Raw genomic sequence first — 25,770 nt, forward strand, 5'->3', positions numbered from 1 at the left:
AAAATTCCGAGAACTACTAAATGAAATAATCACAGCAAAGGAAATACCATCTGATTGGAAAACAGATATAATAGTACCACTGTTTAAGAAAGGAGACGCAAGAAATTGCGAAAATTATAGGGGTATTACATTGACAAGCGTTCCTGCCAAAATATTTAATAGAATAATTGAAAAAAGGCTAAGGGAAAAACTAGAAATAAAATTAGAAGAATCCCAGCATGGCTTCAGAAAAGGAAGGAGTACCCAAGATCTGATATTCATATTGAGACAAATAGGAGAAAACTATTGATGAAAGGCAAAGAGATACATATATGCTTTATTGACCTGAAAAAAGCTTTTGATAGAATAAGAAGGGAAGATATATGGAAATGTTTAAAGAAAAATGGAATAGAAAAGGATATGATAGAAATAATTAAAGCCTTATATAAAAATAAAAAAAATAAAAATAAGGACTCACAATCAAGAATCTGATGAATTCCAGGCAAAGATAGGACTAAAACAAGGCTGCGTACTAAGTCCATTACTTTTCTCAATGGTACTAGATGACGCAATAAAGCAATGCAAGGAGAAATCTAAAGACATGATATTGGGAAAATGAAACATGAACAATGTACAAATACAAGAATTACTATTTGCAGATGATATGGTATTGTTAGCTGTCACGGAAGAGAAACTGCAACAAATAATAAACACTTATATAAAAGAACTAAGAAAAATGAACATGGAAATAAACACCGATAAAAGTAAAACAATGGTTATGGCAACTACAAAAAAAGTGATAAAAATTAAGGTAGAAGGACAAGTGTTGGAACAAGTAAACAGCTACAACTACTTAGGTACAATTATTGAAGAAGATGGTAAAATAGACAAAGAAATAAACAATAAAATAGAAAAAGCAGGGACAATTTATAATACATTAAGAAATACGTTCTTTGGAAAGAAAGAGGTACCCAAAGAAGTCAAAACACAAGTGTACCAAAAAGTGGTTCGACCATCAATCGTCTATGGGAGTGAGTCGTGGACGCTAACAAAGAACAACACAAGAAAAATCAAAGCTACAGAGATGAGACTTGAGAAAATAGAAGGGGTCATACGAAGAGACAAAATAAGAAACGACACAATAACTCAAGCTCTAAAGATAAAACCCATAGAGACAATTATAGGAGAACGACAGTTAGGATGGTTGGGCCACATCCACAGACTAAACGACACAAGAATAACGAAAAAAGTATATGAAGTCAGAGTACAAGGGAAAAATAAAGTAGGTCGCCCAAGAATGAGATGGGAAGAACAAGTTAGACAAGAAGCAGAGAAGAGAGGACTGCAATGGAGTATGGCAAAACAATTAGCTCAAAATAGAACAGCATGGAAAAGAAGTATCAAAGAAGCACCACAAGATTAAAACATATGGACAGAAAGATGGGTCAAATAAGTAATTTATATTCATTAAAATTGTATAGTTAAAATAAAAGTATTGTATAATTATTAAAATGTATTGAAATGTAGATATTGAACTAGTTGTAAACAGCCTAATACCGAAAGGTACGAATGGGTTTAACTGATTAAATAAATAAAAAAATAAAAATAAATCGTCAGTTTATAAGAAAAATTTCAACAGCCCCTATCTCGGAAACGAAGCATTTGCGGACATACGTTTATGAAACAAACTGTCATTGTTTTTTCATGTAGAATTATGCCTTAAAGTTTTCCATACCTATTTAAAAACATCCTGTATTGATGAAAAACATGGCTAGTTGTTAAAGTAAACTTTTTATTATCCAACATAAGCGAATGAATTAAAAAACCGAACATTAACAAAAAATGGGGCTATAGTTGGATTTTAATTTCAGTATTTTATAAATGCTAGAATATATAGGGTGAGGCAGATAACTGGCCTATTAGAAATATCTCGAGAACTAAAGGCAACAGAATCATAAAAATTGGATTGAAGCGGTTTTGAAGGATGATCTATTAAATGAAAATATTTTCATCTCTTTTCAACTTTCGGTTATACCGGAAGTTGCTTATAACTTCGTTTTTTTAAATGGGACACCCTGTATATTTTTACATTTTTGGATTCTCCTCAATATCTTCTTTCTTAAAATATGAGGTTTTGTAATATTATTCAGGGTATTTTAAAAGATATTTACGTTTTTTTATTAATTTTGTAGCAATATTCACACCCTGTAGAATTGTAATAGTTTGACATTAAAAACTCTGCTTACGTTCAAGTGATTTTTAATATAGTCTACTATTGTTAAGAATCATTAGTAAAGCTAATTTTGAAATTTTAGTATATAGGGTTGGTCGAAACTCGGAATGAATATTTTCTGAGTTTTCTTAAATGGGACACCCTGTATTTTATTATTGTAATGAAATGATATTTTATGGTACTTTTTTATTTTATAAGTATTCCCTATACCTAATTGCTTTAAGTTGTGAGTTATTGGTGATCCAAGCTAAACATTAATTGCAACAAAAAATACGTAAAATTTTATTAGGTTGGCCGTGAAAACATTCAGTCACAAATAATTTTTCAGAAATAAATACATATTAATCCAGACTGATCCTTAAAATTACCAATAATGGTTTAGCAATCAAAATACCTACGTAGTTAAGATTGTTGGTGTGATTAACAATTAAGCACAAATTAAAGCAGTTAGGTATAGGTAGGGTTACCATACGTCCGGATTTCGTCCGGACAGTCCGGATTTGAAAGACATGTCCGGATTGGCGTCCGGATATGAGAAATGTCCGGATTTTTTTCTTTACTAAAAAAATGGAAAATCCTAGGCCCAACGGTGGGAAATTTCATTCTGCGCAGCACCTTAGGTCTAAAGTATGTTAAAACATAGGTGTATATGTATTTTAAACTGGCAGAGATTTTCGATGTTAGTTGCATATTGTAGCGAAACAGCTGTACTTTTAATTGTGCCATATGCATTTCGCATATATGTACAATTTAGAGGTAGCAACACAGTCAAATTCACATTTTACATTTTCTACAACCCCTTGGACTACCCCTGTCCGGATTTGGTCTTAATAAATTATGGTAACCCTAGGTATAGGGAATGCTTAAGAAATAAAAAAGTACCATAAAATATCATTTCATTACAATACTAAAATACAGGGTGTTCCATTTAAGAAAACTCAGAAAATACTCATTCCGAGTTTCGACCAACCCTGTATACTGAAATTAAAAATTTAGCTATACTAATGATTCTTACCAATAGTAGACTATATTAAAAATCATTTGAACGTAAGTAGAGTTTTAGATGTCAAACTACTACAATTCTACAGGGTATGAATGTTGCTACGAAATTAATAAAAAAACGTAATTATCTTTTAAAATACCCTGTATAACATTACAAAACCTCATATTTTAAGAAAGAAGACATCGAAGAGAATTCAAAATCTAAAAATATACAGGGTGTCCCATTTAAAAAAACGAAGTTATAAGCAACTTCCGGTATAACCGGAAGTAGCAAATAGATGAAAATATTTTCATTATATAGATGACTCTTCAAAACCCCTTAATTCAAATTTTCATTATTCTGTTGCCTTTAGTTCTCGAGATATTTCTAATAGGCCCTTTATTTGCCTCACCCTGTATATATGCTAGAAAAAACACAGTTTTATTGGTAGTTGGTACACCCGGTATACAATGACAATTTACCTATCTAGTAACAATATTATTACAGCGATATTGTTAAAGAATAAGGGCGCGTCCTTAGTGCACGCTTGTTTCCGAGTCAGAAAGCCGAGTTCGTGCGCAAATAATCCTTCGTATTTAAACGGGCCTGTGCCTGTCCAAAGTGAACCAGCGCGCTGTTATCTGTTATTAGGATTATTCGCACACGGGCTCGGCTTTCTGACTCGGAAACCAGCGTGCACTATGGACGCCCACTTAGGCTATAACACATTAAAAAAATCACATAAATCAGACAACAGGTTTAGGAAATTCGAGACATCCAAAATTACCCATTTTTAAGGTGGTGGTGCGTAAGTGTATATTACTTTGAAGAGTATAATTGTATCGGAAACAATGGGAGAGATTAAATGTCCAGCAAACGACGGCACTGTTGCCAGATTCCTTTTAGCGGGAATTTTAAAATTTGGTTTTAAATTTGACAGTTCTGTTTTCTCAACTCAAAAATCTTAACCTTACTTTTACAAGTGGTTAGGATTATTATGTATTTTATTTACATGTAAATATTGAAACAAATAATATTGTACTGTTTCATAATTTAAAACTCATTATGTTACAGTCTTTTCCAGTTGATAAAATTGCAAATCAAAAACTTTTAGGTAGGTACCTGTAACTTCCACATTATTATTTATTTTTTAAGTATTAAGGTTGATGTTGAGTATTTGGTAATACTAGATAATAGAGTAGCTCCAAAGTAAGCAATAAGTAGTATAACTGCCCACGTAATCACCTGTTATGTTGTTTTTGTAGATTTTACTGTGTGGATGGCACAAGAAGAAAGAGTACTTACAAGAACATGAAACATCTTATTATGAATGTATGCGATCCTCAAAAAATTATTCTACAAAGCAAGATCGAGAAAGAGCTTTAAAATCCCAAGGATCCTGCAAAATGTTTATTTCCTGTACTAGTCGAAGAATAATAGTATCTAAAAACATTGAAACTGATTGTTGTGGAGTAACATATTTTAAAACACATTATGACATGAGGATGATATAGAGTACTTACATATACCAAAATCAGATAAATATCTCTTCAAAGTTTATTTTGAGAGTTTTTTCAAAAATGTAAGTAAAATATTAAATATTTACACATATACAATATGTTGTTCTGAAACTATTTCCTTGTGGCATTTTTACAATTAATTAATGTATTTTGTATTTAGACAACAGCACCCGATTTGGGCATCGAAACGTTAATAAAATAATTTTTTTCAATTTAATTGTGGCTTATTTCCGATCTAAATAGTTAATATACAATATGTTTTAAAACAAAATTGTTACCACTAAACCACTTTTTAAATATTAATCATGAATATTTACAGTTTACAATTTTAAACTATCATAGTGTTTTTGATTCTCCTAATATACCTATATTTTACTTTTTAGTGCACTTCAGACTATTCAGGATAGCATAGGAGGTGAATTAAAAATAATTGATTTACTTACAAGAAAAGATATAACAAACATTAAACACCCTTGTGGCATTGATTTGAAAGATGGATATAGGTACAAACATGACGCAACCAGTGTTCATTTTTGGGTCGAATGTTTACAGACTACTCATGTCCAATATTATTTTACAAACAACAGGGCATACTAATGGATATTCATCCTGAATTTAACATTTATGATTTTTGTCTTATTTTCATGAATGCTGTGCCAAAATGAAATGTTAATTAAGTTTGGTAAATCTTTTATCGCAATAGATGGAACTCATGAACTCATTTCTTATGACTTTGAACTTACGACAGTATTAGTAAAAAATGAATTTAGGAATGGATTTGGTAATGCTTTCTTATTTTCAAATAGAAAAGATACCTACTTTTATTTACCAAGTTTTTTTTTAAATACGTGTGATGGTGTTATATGTACAGTTAAGTGTTTTCATATCAGACATAACTGACACCTTTTACAATGCCTGCTCAAATGTAACGGGTTCTGTTTCTAATAGACTGTTTTAAGTGCCTGGCACATAGATAGGGCATGTCAAGTAAATCTTAATAAAATATCTGATTCTGAAAAAAATCTTATGTATACAGATGTATTAATGATGTTTTAGAGAGTATCAATAGCTTTTTGGGTAGAATTCTAAGTGATGCAGGTACATACAATTTTAGTAAGGATTTCCAGTAGAACTACTGCAATAACATCCAACAATCTATTGTTATAGGAAAGGTTGTGGAATTAATACCAATATCATAAAATGTCCATAAAATTTTGGACAAAAGAGTATCCATCAGTTGTTATCAGTTAAGCTTAAAACTTGGCACACATAGAGAGCTATACTATAATATATTATATTATATCTCATATCGTTATATATATCATAATATATATTATAGTTCCGTGTATGCAGGCTCACTCATTACTACAGTGAGCGATATGAGATATAACAATAATATATTATAGAATAGCTCTCTGTGCATGACCAGATTAACACATTCAGTGACCATCTTGAACAAACGCCACTTGGCTGGTACCACATACTTAAATCATTTATTTAGTTACACAGTATTACTGACACAACTTATGCGTCATCAGTAACTTTGGTAAAACCTTCGTGACGCTACCCATACGTCATGGTCACCGAAAATTTTAAAGCTTGTTACCGAAGGTGGGGGGCTATACTAAAATATATATTATAATTCATATATTACCTTATGTATCCATAATAACTATATTTATTTTATGGAGCCTGAAGACCAAAACAAACATTTTCAATTGGGTGGTTAATGTGTTACATATGTAATGTCATGATTTATGTACTTTTAGCACTAACACATTTGTAGGTAGCAAATCATATTTGTTAATATTATCTAATTTTAATTGTTTATTTTGAAATAAATCTTTTAATCAAAAAAGTGTTGTTTAGTTGTGTACACCCAGCAAATATCCTGATGTAATACAGACGCCAATTGAATATGATGCTATAAAGATGTCTTTCTATGGTTAAAATTTCACAGCCTAAAGACGTCATTTATATAACTTCCTAGGACGTCACAAAATGCCCGCAATAAGAAAATAGAATTAATAACTCGCCTCGCCCCCAGGTAAAGTAAAGGTGCTGCGCCACTAAGAATGTTTTTTTTTCAATTTTTTTTTATTTTGTGGCTTTAGCGCTTAGCTATTTAGCCAGATACATGATGAGAAATAATATTAAAACTAATACAAATTAATACTAGTACATATTTTATTAATATTCTGAAAATTATATCCACTTAATACTAAAATAAAAAAGTGTCCATCTATACTATCCAACACATTTTCACTTTTGAAATCGTAAATCTCTATTGCCATTAAAAAATAATTTGTACTGTAAACAAGTACATAATATAAGTATATTTCTTGAGCTTCATTTTTTTTTCAAAAGACTGCACCACGAGTTTTAAATTATTATGACACAGTACATAATATTTGATTCAATATTTACATGTAAATAAAAAATAAAATAATCCTAATCACTTGTAAAAGTAAGGTTATGGTTATATTAATATTTGAGAATAAAGAACTCTCTTCCAACAGAACCAAAGTGGCATTAGGCTAATTTTAAAATTCCCGCTAAAAGGAAAAAAGTAAATCTGGCAACAGTGCCGTCGTTTGCTGGACATTTAATCTCTCCCGGAAACAATCGGCTTTATCGTTCGATTTAACACTCTGATGGGCGTTCATGCACAATGTGGAGGGGAGACTAGAGGTAAATATGATTGTTATCCTTGTCTATTAAATGAAAACGTAATGTTAGTATCTTTGTTAGATATCTCGCTAGTTTTGTAATATCAACCATAAACTTTTTCCGAATCTGTATATACAAAAGATTGAAATCTTACTTTACTAGGCACTCTTCCAATATCTGTAAAAATGGTTTGCCAGTAGGACCAAAAAAACATGAAGAAGAACATGTGGAAAAATATGAGATAAAATATTCTCCTAGGTAAGTCATCTACTGTCACTGAAAATAAGAAATGATTCAATAAATATTTAAATAATTCACTAAGCAAAAGGTATTTGTATATAATATATATACTTCTTCTCCAAGAAATTAACGCACCACCACCTTAAAAATGGGTAATTTTTGATGTATCTAATTTCCTAAACCTGTTGTCCGATTTAAGTAATTTTTTTTAATATGTTATAGCCTTATTCTTTAACAATATCGCTGTAATAATATTGTTGCTAGATAGGTAAATTGTCATTGTATACCGGATGTACCAACTACCAATAAAACTGTGTTGTTTTCTCAAAGTTCGCATCACACTGTGGAATATTCTAGCATTTATAAAAGACTGAAATTAAAACCCAACTATAGCACAATGTGTTCTTAATATTCTGTTTTTTAATTCATTCGCGTATGTTGGATAATAAAAAAGTTAGGTACTTTAACAACTAGCCATGTTTTTCATCAATACAGGGTGTTTTTAGATAAGTATGGAAAACTTTAAGGGGTAATTCTGCATGAAAAAATAATGACAGTTTGCTTTATAAACGTATGTCCACAAATGCTTCGTTTCCGAGATACGAGGCGTTGAAATCTTTCTTATAAACTGACGATTTATTAATTGCTCTAAAACCGGTTGAGATGTGCAAATGAAATTTGGTGGGTTTTAAGAGGTAATTATGTCGCAATTTTTGACATACAATTAAGGATTTAATATTCCCCATTGGCGCGCATACGGGTAATATGCCCGTATGCGCGCCAATGGCAAATATAAAAATCTTAATTGTATGTAAAAAATGCGCAATAAATACTTTTTAAAACCCACCAAATTTCATTGCATATCTCAACCGGTTTTAGAGCAATAAATAAATCGTCAGTTTATAAGAAAAATTTCAACACCCCTTATCTCGGAAACGAAGCATTTGTGGACATCGTTTATGAAGCAAACTGTCATTATTTTTCATGCCGAATTACCCCTTTTAAAATTTTCCATACTTATTTAAAAACACCCTGTATTGACGAAAAACATCCATTATTGTCCAACATAATCCTATGAATTAAAAAACAGAATATTAAGAAAACATGGGACTATAGTTGGGTTTTAATTTCAGTATTTTATACTAGATTATTCCACAGTGTGATGTGAACTTTGAGAAAAAAACAGAGTAATATTGGTAGTTGGTACACCCGGTATACAATGACAATTTACCTATCTAGCTACAATATTATTACAGCGATATTGTTAAAGAATAAAGCTTTCACATATTAAAAAAATCACTTAAATCGGACAACAGATTTAGAAAATTCGAGACATCAAAAACCCATTTTAAGGTGGTGATGCGTTAATTTCTTGGAAAAGTGTATATTACAGTTCAAAATTCAAATCAATTAAAGCAGTTTTCCTGCTACTCATTTGTTTCACTAAATATAATATAAAGTGGATAATCAAATTTTTAGAGCCACAGATTATTCAACTTTTTTAAAAACTTTTATATATAATAATTGTGCTGTATACAGTGAAGGGCAAAATAATGAAATAAATTAATTTTTTCGAGAATGGGCAATTTTTGAGAAAAATCCCGAAACAGGTCGGTTTTTATTTTTAAATTATGATTTTTTTGGCATACCTAAATATCATATTAGCGACGTTATCCACCTGGGCGGATGGCGTTATCGACTTTTTTTTAATGAGAATATGGGTCGTGTGCTAGGTCATTGGAAAGGTTATTCAAATCTCGATTTAGTAATACAGTATGTCCCTGTAAGTTGTATCCATATGAAAAAAAAATTTATTATTAGTTTTACGAAAAAAAGTTATTCTTCATAAAAAGCTCTGCATGGTCCAAAACCTAAGATTTAACCATCAAATATCAAATTTTTTGAATATTATACGAGGCATATCAAACAGTTTGAATTTCACTCGAGAGTAAAGTAGCTTTATTTTTCACAATATTGAAAATTGCTATTATGAAAAGTTGTTTAGAATTAAAAAACTATATGCAATTATGCAATTACATCCTTCTAATTGATTTTTTTTAAATTATGGATAATGGATAACTAACATTATTTTCAGTTATTTCAATTCAGATAACTCTTTTATTATTAATTTTACGAAAAAAAGTGATTCTTAATAAAAAGTTCTGCATGGTCTAAAACCTAAAATACAACATCTTATGTCAAATTTGATCAATTTTATACGAGGTATGTCAAAAAATATGAATTTCGCTCAAGGGTAAAATATGTTTATTTTTCACAATATCGAAAATTGTTATTATGAAAAGTTATTTAGAATTAAAAACTATGTTTCAGTATGTAATTATATCCTTCAAATTGAAATATTCTGAACTATAAAGGTACTTTACTTTTGATCAATATTTATCTTTTTTGACATACCTTGTATAAAATTGATAAAATTTGATATAAGATGGTTGTATTTTAGGTTTTAGACCATCCAGAACTTTTTATTAAGAATCACTTTTTTTCGTAAAATTAATAATAAAATAGTTACCTACCTATCAGAATTGAAATAACTGAAAAATAATGTTAATTATCCATATTTTTTCAAAAAAAAAATTTTTCAATTAGAAGGAATAATTGCATATTAGAATACAGTTTTTAATTCCAAACAACTTTTCATAATAGCAATTTTCAAAATTGTGAAAAATAAAGCTACTTTACTCTTGAGTGAAATTCAAACTTTTTGACATACCTCGTATAACATTCATAAAATTTGATATTTTATGGTTAAATCTTAGGTTTTGGACCATGCAGAGCTTTTTATGAAGAATAACTTTTTTTCGTAAAATTAATAATAAAAAAGTTTTCCATATGGATACAACTTACAGGGACATACTGTATAAGCATTAACATAATTATTTTTACAGGGTGACCAACAATTTTTAATATTTGTATTTATGTGTATAATTTGTTGAGGTAAACATTTTACTGCTAATAAAAAACAGAAAAAAAGGGCTAACTAATTAAAATTTGTTTTTGGCTTGAATTAAATGTTCAAATTGCCTGCCACCGTGTAATGAATTGCAATTGCTGTATCAATTAATTTAATTCAAAGAATATTTTTTGTCCACTCAGTATAATAATTATTATATTAATGTTTATATTATTAAATAAAGAATTTAATAACCTTTTAAATGAGCTGGACATAATCCCTATTCTCATTTAAAAAAATCATCGGCTACGTCATCATGCCCAGATGGATAACTTCATTAGTATGATATTCTGCTAAAAAATCATAATTTAAAAATAAAAATCGACCTGTTTTGGGATTTGTCTCCAAAAACGTCCATTCTCGATCAAAATAAATTTATTCCATAATTATGTCCCTCACTGTATCTAATACATTCATTCGTTTGTTTCCATTTTATCATGTTATAACACTTTATGGAATTTCAATAATACTCCAGGGAAATAAGCTAGAAATAGACCAAGTTCGGGAGACTGAAATATACAGGTAGCTGACTACTTTTTTAGTTATTGTAGACCCATAGGAAGAAAACCTACCTGTTTCCTGCCTAGAGATCGCGTCCGTTTTTTAATTATTAACAATTTAATGCAAAAATCGCGATTTTTTCGATTTTTTGCACTCGATTCAAAAGCTAAATAGTTGACATAAAATTACAAAATTTAATTTTTTAGGAACTTGAAAAACCTTCAAAATGCCGATTTTTGAAAATTGAAAAGTTAATTTGTTGCTACGCAAACTGCAAAATAAGTGAAAATCGTTATTTGTTAATAACTTTTACTAAAACTACCGTATAACTTTAGTGTTTCGCCCAAAGTTGGGCATTGGGGTACCTAACAAACCCTCATAATACAACAGCTAAATAGTTAACATAAAATTACAAAATTTGATTTTTTAGAACAATGAAAAAGCTTCAAAATACCGATTTTTGAATGTTAAAAGTCAATTTGTTGCTTCGCAAATTGCAAAATAATTGAAAATCAATATTTGTTAATAACTTTTACTAAAGTTAACTTAGAATTTTAGGGTTTCACCCAAAGTTGGATATTTTGGTACTCAACAAACCCTCAAAATTTGAGATCGATCCATTAATTAGTTTAAAAGTTACTCTACTTGTTTATCCCAGAGACCTTTATTTTGCAATAAGATAAGACAGAAAATAATGAAGATAGGGCAATTCTGCGTATGCCAAATGAAAGTAGAAAAGTGAGACTATCAAAATGTACTAAAAAAGAAAAAAAAATTATCTAATATAGTCAAAAATCCTAATGAAAATTTTTTGAAATTTTGTAGTTTATAAACATTTACGATAACTTGTTGTCAGTAGAAAAAATCATTTTACATATTCGAAAAGCTGATATTTTACACGAATTTTTAAAAATGTAGTTAAATTGTTGACTAGTCATGATAAATGAAGGGGGAGCCGGGAGCCGACAAATGCACGAGTTCAAAAACTAAAAAGGCAACTTGAAACTACTATCATTTTCTATATCTCGGGATCTACTGAATATATTTTGATGTTTCTTTTTTAATTTGTATGTAATTTTTCTGTACATTACAAATTAATATGCAATTAGTCTAGACATTTATTAATTAATAAACGGTCTAATTTGTAAACAATTTTTGAAAAAATAATTTTTCCAACTAGTAACTGTTTGAACTACATTTTTGAAAAATCGTAGAGGGTGCTGTGAAGCTACAATGTTTGTGCAATTTTTTTTAACAAAAACTACAAATCCCATTCTTTAAAATGGCATCAATGAGATTCCTTAATTATTATAAACAAATTAGCTGTGAATTAAAAAAAACATGGTTAACTTTGTCCCAAATGAACCCAGGCCAATTTTTTTTTCTACAGATTCTACGGATAATATTTTAAAAGTTATTCGAAATGTCTATAAACTACAAAATTTCAAAAATTTGGCATTAGGATTTTTGACTATATTAATTAATTTTTTTATCTTTTTTTAATACATTTTGATACTATCGCTCTTCTACTTTCATTTGACATACTCAGAATTGCCCTATGTTCATTATTTTCTGTCTTATGTTATTGCAAAATAAAGGTCTCTGGGATAAACAAATAGAATAACTTTTAAACTAATTTATGGATCGGTCTCAAATTTTGAGGGTTTGTTGAGTACCAAAATACCCAACTTTGGGTGAAACCCTAAAATTCTAAGTTAAATTTAGTAAAAGTTATTAACAAATATTGATTTTTATTTATTTTGCAATTTGCGAAGCAACAAATTGACTTTTACTATTCAAAAATCAAAAGTTTTGAAGCTTTTTCATTGTTCTAAAAAATGAAATTTTGTAATTTTATGTCAACTATTTAGCTTTTTAATGGGGTGCAAAAAATGGAAAATATCGCGTTTTTTGCACTAAATTGTTAATAATTAAAAAACGGACGCGAACTCTAAGCAGGAAACAAGTACGTTTTCTTCCTATAGGTCTACAATAACTAAAACAGTAGTCAGACACCTGGATATTTGAGTGTCCTGAGAAAATCCTTATTTCTCTGGACTATAAGCCTGACAAGTGAAAACATAACTGGCATGGTAATACGTGATTCAGACGGCATTTAGGTTATTATACACACATTAAAAATGCCTAACGAATGCCTTAGCCAGTAGTAAATTAATCATAATTTCAGTGTGATACGATTTCTCCATGATGATATCACACAAAAGTTAAAAAATGCACTAATTTAGTTGAAATTCTTAACATAAACTCTATAAAACATAAAAATCTAACAACAAAAAATGTGTTTAATAATGTTTAATAACCTGCGTTTCCTCCAGTAACATTAATTACAACTTGACACCGCCTTGTCATCATCATCATCATACAACCAAATTTGTCCTCTGTCGGACATAGGCCTCCTCAAGATGCCTCCGCCCTTCTCTGTCCTGCGCAGCTACAATCCAGTTTGTCGCTATTCTTTTAATGTCGTCGGTCCATCTGGTAGGTGGTCCTCCACGACTTCGCTTGTCTACCCTTGGTCGCCTCTCTAAAATCTTCTTTGTCCATCTGTTGTCTCTCTGTCTTGCGACGTGTTCTGACCATTTCCACTCCAACTTCGTAATGCGTGTTATGATGTCTTCCACTACAGTTCTTCACCGTAACTCATCATTTCGTATTCTGTCTCAAAGTTAGGCCAAGCATGGATCTTTCATTTTTTGTTGTGATACTTGTAATTTTCTTATTGATGCTTTAGTCAATGTCAGTGTTTCAGCTCCATAAGTGAGCACCGGAAGTACGCATTGATTAAATGCTTTTCTTTTTAGCTTTATTGGGATGTTTTCCTTGAACACGTCTCTTAGTTTGCCATACGCTGCCTATCCTAAAGCTATTCTTCTAGATAATTCGCATGGTTGGTTGTCTCTACTTATTTGTATGTCGCACAGTGGTTCCAAATGCTGAAAACGTGGTCATGAGGCGAAAAAAGGAGTCCCTATTTAGGGATTTTCATGTTTACATTTGTTTTCTCATACTATCGTAGAGTCCTAATACGCAGGTATGAGGATCAGACTGGATGTATTCTGGTTCACAACTCAGGAACAAGTGGGCCATGTGCGGGTTTATTTCGGCCGGCAGAGAAAGTGAAAAAGAACTCGTATATTGAAAACGCTATAAAACGTTTTGTAGTTTATCAATTTTATCGCTGTAAAGCAGATTCTTCTTTTTTAAGTATGTAGTAATGTAAGATGTAACTTAAATCAACATTTATTAACAATAAATGCCCTAAATTTGTAAAGATTCCAAGAGTACAAAATTCTGCATAATTCTGCGACTAATGTTTATTAATCTTAAAATATATAGTAAGGAGATACATAATCACTTTGGTTTAGCTGCCTATAACTGCCTATGCATTGCTGGCAGTTTGAATACAAAAGTGGGAAATGACGCATAAGGTAGTGTCGCCAAATAAGGCCAGTGTCTTAATTAGGCCAATTGCAAATATTTTCTTAAATATAGATATTATATATTAGAGGTCACCGTAAATGTCTTTCTCAGTCAAAATCGTCTACGCCATTCAGTCGGTATCACATAGCAGCGCCAAGTAGACTAGACACGTGTTTGTTACGGTGCGGAAGTTCGTTTATAAATTTTAGGTAAGTTATAAAATTACTAAAATGGTACTTAGTGAATATAAGACAATTATTTTTTCTTTGTAAAGCGATAGTAAATTAATACTTTTTAAGGAACTGGAACTGTTTTTTCTCTATATTGCTTTTTATTATTTTATTTTTATGTTAAATAAAAAAGTAGACAGTGTCCTAATAAAGCCAATTGTCCTAGATGTGTGTAAATGTGCGATATGTGTGCTTAATGTATTGACGAATTTTTGTTTTTAATATGAATAAAAGTTTCTTTCACTAAATTTTGTATTTGTTCTTTAATTCTTAGGTTTAAACTTTATTATCCACCTCAATTTGCGTAAAAAATGAAACAGGCCTTATTAAGCTACCAGTTCCTAATAAGGCCAAATATTCCAGATTTATTCAATGTTGAAATTTTATATTTCTTTATTTATTTGGTAAGCATTTTATCCTGAAATTAGATAGCTAAAATGTTAGGCCATACGTATACAAGAGTTTCCCCCCATATTGTTCCTGAATAAAATATTACAGATATTTAAACCTTAAGGTGGCCTTAATTGGCGACCTTACCTTATTACATGATTCTGGCGATTGTTGAGTATGTATGGGCAGTTGTACATAAGTAATAGGTTCTGAACATTGTACTTCATAAAGAAAACGTATTGGTAATCAGCAGCTTCAAAAGTCCCTTATAGTATAACATTTTAAACAAAAATGCGGCTAAAATAAAATTTTCGAAATTCTTTCGTCCATATTGGATCCGCCATTTTGTTTAAAAAAAAAGTAATGTTAGATTTGTAATCAGCTACCTTAACCTACCAAATTTGACAAAAAAGTTTCCTTTTTGATTGATATTTTCAATTTCTTTCCGCCATGTTGGATCCGCCATTTTGTTTTTCAGAAAAAATAATGCCAGATTCGTAATCAGCGATGCCAAAAACCCTTAAGAACGAAAGTAATTCCAAAATGTATAAACAATATACGCTTTTAAAGGTTCATGACCACGTTTTCGGCATTTGGAATCACTGTGTGTCGTGGCCCAGATAGATGTATTTGTCAACTGTTTTGATATGGCAGTTTTCTAGTTTCAATGGTCCGCCGCTAGGTACTAAATTGGTCATCATTTTAGTCTTCCCAAAGTTTATTTCCAACCCTACTTTTTGGGAAACTCGTAGTTCCTGCAGCATTTCGTGGGCTTCCTTTAAGTCATCAGTTATTAGAACTATGTCATCTGGAAATCGTAGGTGGTTCAGCCTTTCGCCATCAACATTCAAACCTCTGTTTTCCCTTTCTAACATCTGAAATGCATGCTGCATTACTGCATTGAATAGTTTTGGTTACATGTTGTCTCCTTGTCTGACTCCTCTTTGTACTTTTATTTTTTGAGTTTGGGTGTGGAGGTTTATTGCTGTTGTTGCATTTGCATTTATATATGTTGAATAATGTTGGAATATCGGTAGTGGATTATACAATCTCTCAAAGCTCTTAAGATGGCTACCATCTCGATAGTATCAAAGGCTTTTTTGTAGTCAACAAATACTAGAACTAGCGGCCAGTTGTACTCCACAGTTTTTTCGATTAGGACCTTCAGACAAGTTAGATGGTCATGGACTGTTTGTTTTCTTGGTTGGCATGTTTCTAGTTTGTTCTCAATTATGGCAGTGATTATTCGAGCAAATAATTTATACAGGTGGTTTAGAAGACTGATTAGCCTATAGTTTTCGAGGTCTGTTTTATCTCCTCCGCCTTGTCATGCTTAAGATTAAATTATAAATTTTGTTTTAATAGGATCCATTCCTGTCTAAGTAGAAACCATGAGGATACTGAGAACGTCAGAAATGAGAACGTTGAGGTCAATAACTGGGAAAACACTGAGATGCAGAATACCGAACGACAGAATAAGAGATCTCTGTAACATACAAGAGATAGTACGTTGGGGAAGACAGAGAAGACGAGAATGGACAGCGAGAGAATAGGCCGTATAGCCAGAGATTTGAAGCCAACAGGCAAGAGACCAATAGGAAGGCCCTTTAAAAGGTGGCGAGATAGCTGGCAATCAACATCACAGCTACGAATACAAGCTCAAAATCGGTTAAGAACAGGCCAAGAGGCCTAATGTAAGAAGAAGATTCCTGTCTAACATGATATGGAAGACCTTGTAATATGAACATTGTGCAGATGGAGTGCAATCATTTTCTGAAGCATCTCCCATGCTTGGTAGAAGGGATTAAGATCTGGCTATTGTGCTGGCCACTGTAAAAGTGTAATGTCTTCATTATAAAACAAATCTCTTATTGTTGCCGCATTATGTGGCCCTGCATTATCCTGCATGTAACGCAAATCAGGATCTGCAGCAGTGGCAAGTGGAAGGAAAACAGGTTCTAAGATGTCATCAATTTATTTATATTGATTCAAAGTGCCTTCCGCAAAAACGGAACAGTTCGATTATGAAAAATTATTTCAGTCCACATCGTAACTTGTAGACCACTATATAGACGAACCGAGTGAGTCTCTCTTGTCGACTAGGTCCTCTCTAAATTCTCACTTTTCTTGAATTATGGTTGAGAGAAAACCTAAACCTGAAAGTTTGGTCACATACAGTAATGATTTGGGTATTTTCCAAGGTCCCATAGAGTTCACGTGCAGTTATATCCACATTTTGACGAGCTACCACATACCGATCCTGTCGAGGAGTAGTTACACCTTGACAACCTCCATGTCTTTCAGCAACATTGACAAATTGTTCATATCGGCGCCACAGTTGCGAAATCGCGCTCCGAGACATGTCAAAATGACATGCAACATCAGCTGGTGAAAGACCAGCCTCAATCCTATTCACAGCACTTAACATTATGTATTTGTAATTTTAAAATAAATACAGGGTGATTGATTAGTGGGGTAAAGCTCGAGAGATCCGCTATAGTAATAGATGGCAATAAAAGTTAATAACAAAAATTGTAGAAAACTTTGAGATTCATATTACAAAATTAGTTAGAATGTTACAGGGTGTTCGGTAACCTAGTGGCAGACCAAACTTATGTTTTTTTAAATGGAATACCCAGTATTTTATTTTATATTCGAAATCTCCTTAACTGTACCATCACAAAAATATAAAGGTTTGTTAGGTTATACAGGGTATCTACAAAGTTATAACCAATTTTATATGAAAATCGTAACAAGTTCAACATCCTGTATAAATAAAAATAAGCACAACAGAAATGGTTTATTGGTGCCATATTTTTTTATTGATTGTCGAAATTTCCAGAAATGATTAATATTGCTAATTTTTTCTATACCGAATACAGGGTGAGTCAAAACGCAATTACATTATTTTCTCAGTAATTTTAAATGGAACACCTTGTATTTTATATTACTATTGAAAACTGCCATTACCGTACTTTAATTTTTATATAACATTCCCTATACCTAAATTTATTAGTTTTGCGAGATATTTTCATTTTTAGAGCAAATTATTAACAGGTGTCTAAATTTTTCCAAATTTTAAGTAAGCCATGACCGAATTGTTGGAAAGTGACAGTTCATCATGATAAAACTGTTATTGTGTTATTAAATAGTTGAGATGAATTTTACTATTGACACAGATTAACCCAACACAGATGCGAAAGCTATGCTATGATGCCGGTACAAAAATTGGTAACCTTGAAACTAAGGAGCACAGTTGTTGTGCCGGTGTTTGCACCAAGACAATTGATAACTTACAAAATAGTTCATTTGGTCTATAATACTTACTTTTACACCTAGTTTGATATTTACTATATTTACACTAAAAATTATGACAAACAAAACTTAACAAAACATTGGCCATTTAATAAGTTTCTGTATCCATAACAAAACAAGAGAAAGTTAACTAACTGTTAGAAAAGTGACAATCGTTAAAGATTTATATATAAATGGTTATTAAATTTCTGTGTATATTGAAAAATAATAAAAAGTTGCTTGGAAGTGAACACGATATAAATATAATAGGGTAATTTGGGAATTCTAGGTAGGTAAAAAAACAAGAGAAAGTAAACTAGCTACAAAACAAAACAAAACAAAGTTTTGTCCTTAACAAAACAAGAGAAAGTAAACTAGGTATTAGAAAAGTGACAGTCGTTTGGTGACAGTAATTTGGGAATTCCAGGTATGGCCTTTCAGAACAAAACCAGATAAAGTGTAGTTAATATAATGATTTTCAAGTTCAAGATGAGTTTTCAAGTGGATGTTATAATAGTGACAACTTTTAAAGATTATAATATGTAGATAGTCATTTAATTATATTATCAGTAGTAATTGCAAAAGAGCTCTAAAATTATTGAATTTTTCCCCAGTGACACTTTGACAGTTTTAATTTCGCGAGCCGAAGGCGAGTGAAATTATGTCAAAGTGTCACGAGAGCAAAAATTCTATATTAATTTAAGAGTTCGAGTGCAATTTGTTGCGATTATTTCATGAATAAAACTGTTCAAAACCAAAATTTTATTGCAATTTATGTATGTAAGTACAAATTAGTACCATTAAACACACAGTTTTTATAAATATTTGACGATTGAAAGTCATCACTTTTATAATTTTTAAAACATTAATTGTCATTAATGTCACTGAATGTATTTTTTCGTAGCAACGAAGGGCATCTGCCGTAATATACTTAACGACGGGATATTATCAAAAATTATCACCTTAATTTGCATTTATGTAGCTTTCTATTGGTCAGAATCTCCTATGAATGAAATAATCAAATTAATTTTCCAAAACCAGAATTTTATTAATAACATAACTATTTCATTTTTAATACATTATTGAATTAAGAAACAATATTAGCTTACAATACACAACAAACTATTTTAGAGGAGATTTCATAATTACCTGATAAGAGTTGTAGATAAGAAAATGTCAAAATTGGTAGGTACTTAACATGAAATTATATTATACATCAGTTTCTCAATGAGACACTTTTTTAAGATGTCGGATTAACCCTGCACGTGTATCACTAGAAAAATGGCAAACAGCCGTAATGATGTTTACGTTATCCTTTAATAATCCTTTAATAATACATTAATTACTTTTTCAGTAAGTATAATATAAAGATAACAGTTATATTTTAGAATACGTGTGCTGAAAAAACCGAGGTCTGGTGATTACTTTTGAAAGTACCAAGTTCGATAACAAAGCGAAAAAGGATTAAAAAAATAACGGTAGCTAAAGTACAATCTAAATCAGGGGTGGGCAAATACATTTAGCGCGGGACAAAATTAAATTTTCAAAATATCTACCGAGCCGGATGACTATACAGTATGTACGCTAATGTTTTTGGTGGAGGTTTTTCTCTGCCCAAGAAATTTTTTTGACAAAAATACTATAAGTATCATTTTAAAGCATGTGGAGAAAGACATTTGACTTTTAATAATAACAAATTAATAAATGTGTACGAAAATTTTTGCGAGATACACCTGTATACCAAGTCACCTAGAGGACTCGATAACATGGAAAGAGTCCCACCAGAGTTTAATCCTTTTGATACCGTAGGTATCTGGGATGAGTTAATTTTCTTAGAGGGAGTGTGAGCCGTATGGCTAAATCTGGATAACTGTTAATAATAATACAAAGGATCCTGTATTTTTTTAATAACAAACTGTCTTTCTGGTGTGTACATGCGAACAATTTATTCCCAGTAAAATTACGAAATTTTTATTATGGTCCATTATATTAAGCAATAACAAGGATCCAGATAAAAAATAAACTTCAGAAATTCGATTAAGAATAGAATAATCAAGAGCAGCCTTTTTGAAGATGAGAAAATTTCTAAGTAACCAAAGATTCAATCTGCAAATCTAATATTGGATGGTAAAATGTTATGTCAAGTCAACCATCATAATAACAAAGGAGACAACTGGTCTGGTATGGTCATGTACGACGTCAATGGACGACGACAGGCTGCCAAAACATATTTTAAAATGGACGCCAAGGGAAAGAAGGAAGAGAGGAACGCCGAAACAATCCTGGCTAGGCGGCATTCAGAAGGCAATGTTGGAAAAGGAACCTTCACTCTGACGAATCCAACGAAGCTGGAAACTGGCAACCGGAAGACGGAGAACGCTATAAAAAACCGGGATAATAATAAAAATGATATGTCAACTCTCTTCTTCTTTATTGTATTGTTAATGCTGACTTAATGAAAAAGCTGCAAGCTTTTGAGATGCGGCTTTTTAGGGGAATTATGAAAATACCATGGACCGATCATATTACGAACGAAATGGTGTTGCACAGAATGGAAAAGAACAGAGAACTTTTGACCATCATTAAAAGGAGAAAGATATAATTTGAAATCAAAAAGCACACTAAATTTTCTCTTTTTTTTTTCACCTCTGTGATAAACATTATAAAATATTCAGGGACTTTCGGCCCTCGGTAATAATGTAATATTTCATTCTGCGTTTAAATTTTTCAAAAATACTTATTAGTTTTCTCAGGTTTCGAAAAAAATGAATGCATTAAGCTCTTAAAAAATTGCTTGCGGGATTTCTCAATGGGCCGGATAAAGTAAGCAAAAGGGCCGGATGCGGCCCGCGGGCCGGCTTTTGCCCACCCCTGATCTAAATATTGCTGCTAAGCCATCAAAATAATACAGAAGATTATTTCTGTAAAATAAAGAAATATTGAACATCTATTTAAACAAGTTTACTATTTTACATCTGAAAATAAGCCACTATAAACCATCTAAAAAATGATATTCCTTGACCCGTCTTAGATGAACACCCTTCACATTTACACGTATATCAAACCGTTTTTAAAAATATAACAAAACTATTTAAACACACTTGATAAATAGAAAAAATTCCCAATAATCAGCCCGTCAATTTAACACTACAATAAGCGCATGTACTGTCCAGGTTATTCAGGAACTGACAATAAGCGTAAGCCTACATACTAAGTGAGCTACTAAGCGACTACCCTTTTGGTAACTCAAAGTGGGAGGAGTTTACCAACACACGGTACCAGAGTTATCGCCAGGGTTTCGCATCTGTGTTGGGTTAATCTGTACTATTGAGGAAATGGTTGATCTGGCTGGATATTTGGGGAGTGCGATAAAAATGCGTTATTATCAGTAACCATTTATCATGAACATGAACGGTTCCCTAAAAGATGACAACCTACAACAGCAAACTTTGAAAGATTAAAGGATCAGTTTAACCGCCCTGGTTCAGTTACGTATAAAAAACACGAACTTGTTGTGTAATGTGTTGCTGGCAGTTCTGAAAATCCACATACAAGTATACGAAATATTTCCAAAGAAAAAGAACAATCTTACGGCTCTGTGCAAAAAATTCTTGCAAAAAAACAGAATGCACCTGTACCGCATTCAAATGCACCAAGAATTAATTCAGGAAGATTTTGAAAAGAGAATATTATTTTGTGAATAGGCCTTAGATAAAATTAACCAGCAGACAGATTTCTTGGATAATGTACTATTTGGAGATGAAGCTAAGTTTCATAAAAACGGTTCAGTCATGGCTTACTTAAAATTTGGAAAAATTTAGACACCTAATTAATAATTTGCTCTGAAAAATGAAAATATCTCGAAAACTAATAAATTTAGACATAGAGAATGTTATAAAAAAATTAAAGTGCCGTAACGTTACTTTTCAATAGTGATATAAAATACAGGGTGTTCCATTTAAAATTACTGAGAAAATAATGTACTTGCGTTTTGACTCACCCTGTATTTGATATATACAAAATTGCAATATTAATCATGTTTGAAAACATAAATAAAAAAATATGGCATCAATAAACCATTGCTGTTTTACTTATTTTTATTTATACAGGGAGTTGAACTTGTTACGATTTTCTTATAAAATTGGTTATAACTTTGTAAATACCATGTATAAAATAACAAACCTTTATATTTTTGTGATGGGACAGTTAGGGAGATTTCAAATATAAAATAAAATACAGGGTGTTCCATTTAAAAAAACAAGTTTGGTCTGCCACTGTGTTATCGAATACCCTGTAACATTCTAACGAATTTTGTAATATGAAGCTCAAAGTTGGATACAATTTTTGTTATTCACTTTTATTGCTATCTATTACTATAGCGCAAGGGTCACCAATTAGCGGACCGCGGTCCGCATCCGGACCGTGGGCTAGTTTTGTCCGGACCTCCATTAAATTCAGAATATAATGTTTGGCAATTTTGAAAATGTTTGGCTATGAAATTATGTACTACATTTGGGTCAACTTATGTGTGCGAAGCCGCTTTATCAGGAATGAACTTTATTAAAAATCGGTACCTATAGATCTCAGCTAACATATATGTATGAATATCTCAACTTCCTAATGAGAATCAGTTGCACTAAACTCACTCCAAACTTCAGACAGGCTATACATAATAAAAAATTTGATTTTTCTCACTGTTAATTTAATTTTGTAAAGAGTTTTTTTTAACGAAAACAATTTTTTAAACAAATTTAAAATTACGTTTTGGCCCGAAAAATATATTTTTAGGTTTCTTGGGTAATTCAAAACATAAAATGTCTCTTGTTATATTTCTCAAAAGTTAATAGCTTTCGAGTTAGAAGCGATTTAAAATCTGAAAAATGCGAAAATACGCAATTTTTATGCTTGAAAACTTATATATTTATGTGAATTATTAGTTTTCAGGTGGTCAAGTACCTGAATTGAAGTTTATACATTTAATTTCAAGATTTCAACGGGTAATCGGGGCTGATTTCAATATAGACCGTTGTTTTTTAATTGCAGCGCGTCGCACTTTAAGGTGCGTCTCTGTCGCACTTATACATATATGTATATGTACTTATGCGAAAAATTCCCAACAAATACTTGACATTTATTAAAATCTTATAATTTATTATAACCATAGTTGTTTTTAATAATTTATTTATTTATTCAATTAATTATTGCCAATGTGCTAATTAAATACTCCAATCACATAGTACGATACGCATCATAAGTATAGTGCAACGCGCCACCGGACTTAAGGGTCGAAAGGACGCGCATAATTAACAATTAAAAACATCGGTTTATATTAAAACAGGCCCCGATTACTCGTCAGAATCTTGAAGTTTAATGTTTAATGTTTAGGCACAACCGCAAAAATAATAATTTAAGTGTTCAAAGCTTCGAAAATGTGTATTTTCGCATTTTTCAGATTTAAAATCGCTTAAAACTCGAAATCTATCAAGTTTTGAGAAAATGACAGAAGATTTTTGTTGTTTAAGATGACCCCAAAATGAAAAACATATTTTCGGGGGGAAAAGGTGATGTTTTGAATTTCTTAAAAAAAAATTTGGTAAACAATTTCTGCCCAAAAATTTCCCCCGAAACCCTTCTGATTTGTTTATAGGGGATATTTTTTAACAAGAATCCGCCCAGGAACCGAATCAGAGAACAACCGGATACAGGTGGCATTAAGTCCGGACCGCGGAAGTGTCATAGGTTTTCAAAATGGACCCTCGGGGAAACTAATTGGTGACCCCTGACTATAGCGGATCTATTGATCCCACTAATCAATCACCCTGTATAGACTACCTTTAAAATTACTTCCTCCTAAAGACAAATGTGCATTTGCATGTGCAAAACATGAAAACAAGGCATAATGCACATAAGAATGGACAGAAAAAACCTATTCTATAGGCAACGGAGCCCATTTAAAAAATTTTAGGGGGGGCAGACGTGAAGATGTTGCACTTTATATTTTGTATACTTTGGATAACCATATATAATTTAAAGCACCCGAAAAGACAGGGGGTCACCCCCTCCCCTGCCCATGGGTATGGGCGCCCATGTCTATAGGGTCTCCAGGAAAATAATATGTTCTTTAAAGGTATAGGCTGAGTGCACCATTTAAAACAAAAAAGTCTTATAATATTTTTTTGTACTGTTTTAAAAAAATATTAATTTTAATCTATTTGATTATTGTCCACAGAAAAGCAAGTACAGCCAGCAATGTTGCGCTTCTTGTTATACTACATTAATTACTGTAAATCAGCTATCACGAATCATCAATTGGTAGGCATACTATTATGTACTGATACTGATAAAAGTGACAGAGAAAAAGCATGTTTGTTTTTATTAAATATCTGCATGGATAAATGCATTTATTCAATGAATCCAATTATTCTTTAATCATAAGTATGTAAATTTGATTTTGATTCAGAAGCGTGTATGTTTCTGAGGTCATACCTTTCTGATAGGTTAAATCAAGTCAAAGTAGGGAACAGTTTATCTGAGCCATTTATGTCGGCATCAGGGGTATCACAAGGTAGCAACTTGGGTCCTCTTCTGTTCGCTATATTTATTAACGATCTGCCTCACTGTGTGAAGTTTTCGAGAAGCCTGCTATTTGCAGATGATTTTAAGATTTTTCGAGAAATTTCAACTCTACAGGACTCTGAGATGCTGCAATGTGATCTGAACTCAGTAAGTCAATGGTTTGATGACAACAAAATGTTTCTAAACACTTCTAAATGTCATGTTTTTACTATCACTCGAAAAACACAATACGTGGAGAACCAATACAAAATTTCTAACACTGTACTTGGAAGAAAGAACACTTGCAAAGATCTTGGAGTAATGTTTCAGCAAAATTTGAGATTTAGTGAACATTATCGGATCATCATTGGAAAGGCATACAGAACTCTTGGCTTCATAATTCGTAATTCAAAATTTTTTAAAAGAACTGAAACTCTAATATCATTATACAATGCACTGGTAAGACCTCACTTGGAGTATGCCTCTATTATATGGGCACCACAAGCCGAATTCAATGTTGATCTGATTGAAAAGGTTCAAAAACGATTCTTGAGGTTTCTTTATGTCAGAAAGTTTGGTATCTATCCCTACATGATTTCCTATAATGCTATGCTAACTTGTTTTAAAGTTCAGCGACTGGATAATAGAAGACATTTTCATTCAGCCCTTTTTATATACTATGTTGTAAATCACATTAAATATAAATATTGCTTTTTTATAAATAATATTAAATTTCATGTTCCAAAAACACATTTAAGAATTAA

General features: G+C 31.5%; 1 protein-coding gene across 4 annotated transcripts in view; it reads right to left on the minus strand.

Moving 5' to 3' along the window:
* LOC114336422 (palmitoyltransferase ZDHHC20-A) overlaps positions 1 to 25,770 on the minus strand; it is a 118,843-nt gene that overhangs the window by 82,154 nt on the left and 10,919 nt on the right. For all 4 annotated transcript variants that reach the window (XM_028286785.2, XM_028286786.2, XM_028286782.2 and 1 more), the window contains exon 3: positions 7,539 to 7,660. In XM_028286785.2, the coding sequence (XP_028142586.1) occupies positions 7,539 to 7,660 (122 nt within the window). The remainder of the gene's footprint in view (positions 1 to 7,538; positions 7,661 to 25,770) is intronic.

This window comes from Diabrotica virgifera, chromosome 10, assembly GCF_917563875.1.
Source record: "Diabrotica virgifera virgifera chromosome 10, PGI_DIABVI_V3a".
Classification (NCBI taxonomy): Eukaryota; Metazoa; Arthropoda; class Insecta; order Coleoptera; family Chrysomelidae; genus Diabrotica; species Diabrotica virgifera.